The 7,176-nt window shown below is 61.0% G+C and overlaps 2 protein-coding genes across 2 annotated transcripts in view; one reads left to right on the top strand and one right to left on the bottom strand.

Annotated features, from left to right (window-relative positions):
• The window catches only part of FGF22 (fibroblast growth factor 22), a 3,165-nt gene extending 3,040 nt beyond the window's left edge, over nt 1-125 (top strand). The window contains exon 3 of the mRNA XM_023733144.1: nt 1-125. This exon is cut by the window's left edge and continues 133 nt beyond it. Coding sequence (XP_023588912.1) covers nt 1-125 — 125 coding nt within the window.
• Nucleotides 126-5,535: 5,410 nt separating this feature from the next.
• The window catches only part of RNF126 (ring finger protein 126), a 9,609-nt gene continuing 7,968 nt past the window's right edge, over nt 5,536-7,176 (bottom strand). Inside the window, exons 5-9 of the mRNA XM_004378531.1 lie at nt 7,001-7,069; nt 6,837-6,906; nt 6,249-6,342; nt 5,879-5,994; nt 5,536-5,686 (exon numbers count right to left, since the gene is read on the bottom strand). Coding sequence (XP_004378588.1) covers nt 5,537-5,686; nt 5,879-5,994; nt 6,249-6,342; nt 6,837-6,906; nt 7,001-7,069 — 499 coding nt within the window. The 3' untranslated portion in view covers nt 5,536. The remainder of the gene's footprint in view (nt 5,687-5,878; nt 5,995-6,248; nt 6,343-6,836; nt 6,907-7,000; nt 7,070-7,176) is intronic.

Below are 7,176 nucleotides of genomic sequence, written 5' to 3'. Positions count from 1 at the left end.
GGCGCTGGCGCCGCCACGGCCGGCCCATGTTCCTGGCGCTGGACCGGCGCGGGGCCCCCCGGCGCGGAGGCCGGACGCGGCGCCACCACCTGTCCGCCCACTTTCTCCCCGTGCTGGTGTCCTGAGGTCCCGAGAGGCCACCAGGGGTCTGTTGACCGACTCGGGAGCAGAGGGCTGGCCGGAGACTCTGGGCGGCGCCTGAGCTGAAGAGAGAGCGCTCCGTAAGCACGAATTGAGTACCTACTGTAGACCGGGCGCTGGGGACGAAGCGGGACCCCAACAGACAGCCGAGCCTCCAGGAGCCCCAGTCTGAGACGAGTAGGGGGTGAGGAAGGGCCCAACCAGTCCGCTGGGCAGCCGGGCAGCTGCTCGGAGGGGGCGACCTGGGTGGGGAAGGGCACTGGGACGGTGCCCAGCCAGGCACAGCTCGGGGGTGGGGACACACAGCGCTTGAGGGCAGTGTGGAGGGGGGAGGCTGGGCGGAGTGTTTGGGTGTGGTGGGCAGCAGATGAGATTGGAAAAGTGGCCAGGGGCACAGCAGGTAGGTCCAGGGCCAGGAGAGGGACAAACCTGTGTGGGCGGCAGGATAGCAGCACCCAAAGAGGTCCCTGTCCTGATCCCCAGGACCCGAGACGATGCTACCTGACATGGCTAAGAGAATTTAGCAGATAAAGTGACGGGTCTTGAGATGGGAGTTGATCCCGGATCACCTGGGTGGCCATGTGCTCACAGGGTCCTCACCAGAGGGAGGCAGGCGGGTCAGAGTCAGAGGAGATGTGAGGGCGGAAGCAGAGAGAGAGACACGGCAAGATGCTCCACTGCTGGCTTTGAAGATGCAGGAAGGGGCCGCGGGCCAAGGAACACGGAGCCTCTAGAAGCTGGAGAAGGCCGGAGATGATTCTCCCCTGAAGCCTCCGGAAGGAGCCAGCTGACACCCAGATTTCAGCCCCGTGAGACCCATTCCGGATTTCTGACCCCCAGAGCTGTGAGGTCATTAGCTCGTGGTAATTTGTGCTAGGAGACTATATATGTGTGTGTGTGTGTTTCCACCTCGCTTGCGGAAAGTGAAGAGGCCTTGAAGCACTTACTGATGAAGATCAAAGACCACAGCCTTCAGTATGGATTACACCTCAACATAAAGAAAACAGAAATTCTTACAACTGGACCAATAAGCAACATCATGATAAACGGAGAAAAGACTGACGTCAAGGATTTCATTTTACTTGGATCCACAGTCAACACTCATGGAAGCAGCAGTCAAGAAATCAAATGACGTATTGCACTGGGCAAATCTGCTGCAAAAGGCCTCTTTAAAGTGTTGAAAAGCAAAGATGTCACCTTGAAGACCCAAGCCATGGTATTTTCAGTCCCATCATATGTATGCGAAAGCAGGACAATGAATAAGGAAGACCGAAGAAGAATTGACGCCTTTGAATTATGGTGTTGGCAAACAATATTGAATATACCATGGACTGCCAAAAGAACGAACAAATCTGTCTTGGAAGAAGTACAGCCAGGATGCTCCTTAGAAGCAAGGATGGCGAGACTACATCTTACATACTTTGGACATGTTGTCAGGAGGGATCAGTCCCTGGAGAAGGACATCATGCTTGGTAAAGCAGAGGGTCAGCGAGAAAGAGGAAGACCTTCAAGGAGATGGACTGACACCGTGGCTGCAACAATGGGCTCAAACATAACGATTGTGAGGATGGCGAAGGACCGGGCAGTGTTTCATTCTGTAGCACACAGGGTTGCTATGAGTCGGAACCAACTCAACGGCATCTAATGAGAACAACGTGTGTTTGTATGCTCTATGTCTGAAATCATTTCACCAATAAAAACAACCTCCAGGCCCCGCAGTGTTACAGGCGATGGGCAGGGGCTGGCCGGGAGCGTGTGCCTGTGGGTGCAGGGCAGGTAGGGCTGCATGTCAACGCCTCTGGAGATGAAGGGGTGATGGCGTCTCCTTACCTGTGGGCGGGAGGCCCTTCCCCTGCCCGTGCCCACCTCTGAGGGCTCCTTCAGTCCAGTCTCTGACCTGCCTGGAGTGGCGCTCTGAGGCTGTGGGACAGGCATGCCACTGCTCTGGGCCTGTTTCCCCTCCTATAAAACGATCACAGTGATGCCCTTGACCCCGGGGTCCTGTGGAGGCTGTGACAAGGAGCCTCCAGCTGAGGCGGGACATTTGGCTTGGTGAGTGTTGGGGAGTGATGGCTTCTCCCCTCCCAGTACCGTCTTCCACTCGCAACAGTCAGGGAGGGGGTGGGAGTGGTGGGCCAGCAGCCTCCATCACCGGACGCCCCGGGCCCCTGCAGAGACTGAACCCCCACCACCATGAAGACCAGAGGTTCTCACCCGGGGTGATTCCCCCAGGGGACACTGGGCGATGTCTGGGGACGTTTGTGGTTGTCACGACTGGGTGGGCTGCTACTGGCTTCGAGTGGGTCCACTCCAGAGAATGACCTGGCCCCCATGTCAGCAGTGCCAATGGGGGAGATACTGCATTCATTATTTGGGAAAAAACCTGAGTTCGATCCCTGCCCACACTGTACAGCAGAATAAACTCTCGCTGGATCAGACGGTGTAAACCAGGGGAACCCTCTAGCTCTGGTGATTTCCCTCCTCCTCCCCACTCAGTCTGCGGACTTAAATGTGTGCAGCATCTGTCCTAGGATGTCATATGATTATGGGATGCAGTCTCTTGGGGTCAGTGGGATCCCCTAACCCAGGGGTTCTCACTGGGGTGATTCTGCCCCCAGGGGGCACTGGGCAATGTTTGGGGACATTTGTGGTTGTCCTGACTGAAGGGGAGAGTTACCAGCTTTGAGTGCTTGGAGACCAGGATGGTGCTCGATACCCTACAGTGCACAGGGCGGCCCACCACAGAGAAGGATCCGGCCCCGTGTCAGCAGTGCTGGGGGGAGAGCCTGCCCTGGGGGACCCACTGACTGTGCCCACCTTGCTCCACCTTCCCCCGCTGCAGCTCCACTGCCATGTGGATTCGGCCGTTAGGGGCTAAGATAAAGAACAACACCAAGTGCCAGCGAGGACACGGGGTCTGGGCTACTCACGCTCGGCCGGTGGGATGAAAAAGGGCCAGGTGCTCTGGAAACGTAAGAAGTGTCATAAAACCGCATGCACCAGTGGCCCAGCATTGCACCCGGCACTGTCCCAGAGAAGCCTTGTGTCCGCACAGAACCAGCTACCGGTGGCCCAGCCACTCTGAGTAATCACCCCAGACAGGCAGTCGTACCGTGGGACACCCCCGGCAGCCAGAGGCCCCAGCGTGGATATCGCTGCCCCCTGGACCCGTCCTCAGCTGTGCGGAGTGAAAACAGCAACTCCAGAGGCTCAGCCGCTGAGATTCCACTTACAGAACTTTCCGGAAATGACAAAAACCATAGGGACAAGGACAGGCTTAAGGACAGCGCGGAAGGGAGAGGGGTGTGGCAAAGGGTCCCAGGAGGGACGTGTGTGCATTGAGCCTCTGGCTGTCAACACTGGTGAGACCTGGCCGCAGGGGAGGCCGGGTCTCTCTGGTTTTCTTACAGCCGTGTGTGAATGAAAACTTTGGTAACTGGAAAGTGGACCTGGCCCGGGGGAGGCCTGCAGGGGCGAGGAGAGCAGCTGCCGATTCTGGAGCCATGAGTCCCACATGGGTCTCACGGGGCTGAAACCTGGGTGTTGGCTGGTTCCTCCCGGAGGCCCCAGGGGAGAATCGTTTCCCAGCCTTTTCCAGCTTCTAGAGGCCCCGCGTTGCTTGGCCCACGGCCCCTTCCTGCATTTTCAAAGCCAGCAGCGAACATCTTCCAGTCTCTCTCTCTCTGCTTCTGTCCTCACATCTCCTCCTCTGACTCTGACCCTCCTGCCTCCCTCTGATGAGGACCCTGTGGTCACACAGGCTACCCGGGTGATCCAGGGTCATCTCCCATCTCAAGACCCTTCATGTCACCCGTCCGCAGAGTCTTTATGCCATGTAAAGTACCGTATTCCTGGTTCAAGGATTAGGACGAGGATGTCTTTGGGGCTGGCATTCCGTGACATAGGCCCTAAGGGGTTGACCGCCATAGTCCTAACAGCCACAAAGGAGTCTCCCTTTAGCGTCACAACCCGGATTAGGCATTGACCCCATGCACCCCAACATGTGACAGGTGCACCCAGGGTGGCGCGCCACAGCAAACGCCTGAGACCACCTGGCGGGCAGGACCAGCTCAGCTGCGCCCAGGAGTCACCCAGCTCCGTGCGACGCGGCCCCAGGACGATTGGGCACGCGGGCGCCTGTGAACCAAGCTCTGAAAGATCAGTCTGTCTGCTGGCCAGGTGTGTGGGCCAGGCCTGGAGGAGGCCCCTCCTGACTCGCCATCTGTACAGTCGACTCTCGGACCACGTGATGGTTAGTCTGCACAGGTTATGATAAAACCCCACCCAGACACTGTGCCCACTGCAGAAATGCCGGGCTGAGGGAGCAAGGACTGTAGTCAGGAAGGTCCCAGCACTGCAGCCTGGCTTCTGGCCCACCTCTGACACCACGCTGACCGGCAGGCCCCCGACCTCACTGCCGCGCTGGGTTTCCGGTGCCAGCCGTCTGCACTGGCAGCTGGCGGAGCGTCCATCCGAGGAGGAGCCGACGGCACTGGGACGAGCCACCCGACAGCTCCCACCGCGGTGGGTTCGCCATCTGGGACGCTCTGCTGTCTTCTCACTCGACATTGCTTGAGAGAAACCCCTGCTTACTCAGCGATCTCAGGGTTCTCGAGAGCCTGGGGAGGCAGCCAGGTGGTGGGTATCAGGAGGCGCAGACCCCTCAGCCGCCCGCTCCTCACGGACGCTGCGCGGAAGGAAGACGCCAGACCACCTGCTTCTCTTTGTTAAGTAGATGTATTTTAAATATCCCTCAAGATACACATCTTTCGCTTTAGAAAATGTCTGTGGGAGCGGCCCGTCCTCACGCCCACTGCTGTCCTCACGTCTGCTGCTGTCCTCACGCCCCGAGTCCCCAGTGGGCTGCGCGGGCGGCAGGCGGAGCACGGAGCAGCCCTACCTCGTCTCTTCATACATCATGCACGGCCGCTTATGAGCTGAAACGTCCATTTATTTCAAAGCAGTAATAATTTAAAATTATAAAAACCTTTCTGCTGTTGAACACTTAGAGGGCGAGGTCAGAGATGGACGGGAAGAGGGAAGCTGGGTGGCGCCGGCAAAGTGACACGCGTCAGTGCACCAGGGCGCGGGCGGCCCCCCCCCGGAAGGCCAGCCGGGCAGGGGCGGCCGAGCTCCTCACTCCACCCTGGGGGGGTTTGGGGGGGGGCTCCTCCGCCTTCGCTCGGGCCGCTGGGCCATGGGACACCAACCGAGGGCACGGGCCGGCGGCCGGGGCACCTCCAAGTCCGTGGGTGGCCGTGTGGTGTCGGGGCTGGGAGGGCAGGGCACTTCGGGGCGCCCGGGGGGGGGGGTCTCAGCACCCCGACCCCTCCCTCTGGTGCCGGGGGGAGGGTCCCGTGCTCGCTGTGCGGGGTGGGGACAGGCGGGGCGGGACTCAGGAGTTACTGGTTGCGTTCTCGTTGCTGGGCGAGCTGGAGGAAGAGGAGGAGGAGGACGAGGAGAAGCTCACCCCGGTAAGGCCCGGGGGGTTGGTGGCTGTGTTCTGTCCTGTGAGGCTCTTCCGGCAGACAGGGCAACTGTCATGCTTGGTGGGGACAGGGAGATTAGAGGTGGGTGGGCGGGCACCGGGTGGGCAGGGGCTCACCTGCTCCATCCAGGGCTTGGTGGGGCAGGGAGATTAGAGGTGAATGGGCAGGCACTGGGCGGGCAGGGGCTCACCTGTTCCATCTGGGGCTTGGTGGGGACAGGGGAGGGACAGGGGCAGGCAGGGGCTCACCTGCTCCAGCCAGGGCACGATGCAGCTGTTGTGGAAGAGGTGGTTGCAGGGCAGCTGGCGCACGCGCTCGCCCAGTGCATAGTCGTCCTTGCACACGGGGCACTCGAGCCCGGAACCTGCAGGAGGGTGGGGTGAGGGCCGAGGCTGGGAGCAAGCTCCGCTGCCTGCTCCAGAGCAGAGCCAGCTCTCAGGGACCCGGGACACCACGGGCCTTGAGAGAGGGTCTCTGCTGCAGCCTCAGCCCAAGGTGTCAAGAAGGGGCCCGGCCAAGCCCGGGGCGGCCTCAAGATGAGGAGAGGAAGGAGGAGGGGACGGGCGTGGTGCCCTAAACCGCCCGCCTGCCCGCCACCACCGCGCCGCCGGAGCGCACCTACGTGCTCCTCGGTGACGGGGACGGTGGGGAGGGCCTGGATTTTCTCTTTATCTGCGGGTGGGGGGCCTGTGTTTTCAAACTGATTGAGGAGCTGAAAGACAAGAGGCAAGAGTGCCGGGAGCTCCAGCTGTGGGGCCTCTGCCCGTCCCCAGCGCAGGGATGCCGCCCTCCAGCGCCCTCGGCCCTCTGGGCTCTGAAATGCAAGGGGGGGTCACCTGCAAAAGCACAGGGCTGCTGTCTGTCCTGGGCCCCTGCCTGCGGCAGAGCCCTCCCCCTGCAGCCTGGGCCAGGCCAGATGTCACTGTCTCCCCCCCGAGGCCCTGTGACAACAACCCGATTCTAAAACGTCTGAGGAGGAAGTGGCTGTGTGGACAGAAACATGAAGGAAACCGTGTGTCGCACCCTGAGGACGCGGTGTGTCCACGCCCCTGGGTGCCGGGATCGCCCCAAGGTGGGCCTGCCCAGATACAGCCGGAGAGAGGCCTGGAAGCACCCCCAGCGCCACCCCCGTGTGAGGAGACCCTGGGCCCCCCATCCCACCCCGTCCGTGTGAGGAGACCCTGGGCCCCCCATCCCACCCCGTACCTGTGTGATGATGGCATCCAAGCCGTTAGCCCCCCAGGCGTAGTCCATGGGGTTTGAGTGCAGGACGCCCCTGGGAGCAGAGAGGCCCAGAATCAGCCTGGCTCGGGGGCGCAGGGCAGTGGCGCAGGGGTGGCGCACAGGGAAGGGGGCGCCCACCTACTCACCAGGGGCCCAGGCCCAGGTTGGGGATGGTGGCAGGAGTGATGATGCCATTGACCAGCTGCTGGATGATCCTGAACACAGTGAGGAGGTGGGTCACGCCCGGCAAGGGGCTGACACAGGGCAGGGGGCGGGGAGGGGCAGACTGCCGTCACATTGTGGGGATTGCAACCAATGTCAC

This window comes from Trichechus manatus, unplaced genomic scaffold (genome assembly GCF_000243295.1).
Source record: "Trichechus manatus latirostris isolate Lorelei unplaced genomic scaffold, TriManLat1.0 scaffold00057, whole genome shotgun sequence".
In the NCBI taxonomy this organism is placed as follows: Eukaryota; Metazoa; Chordata; class Mammalia; order Sirenia; family Trichechidae; genus Trichechus; species Trichechus manatus.
Note: the sequence above shows the minus strand (reverse complement) of the source record. Positions and strands in the feature narration are given on the sequence as shown.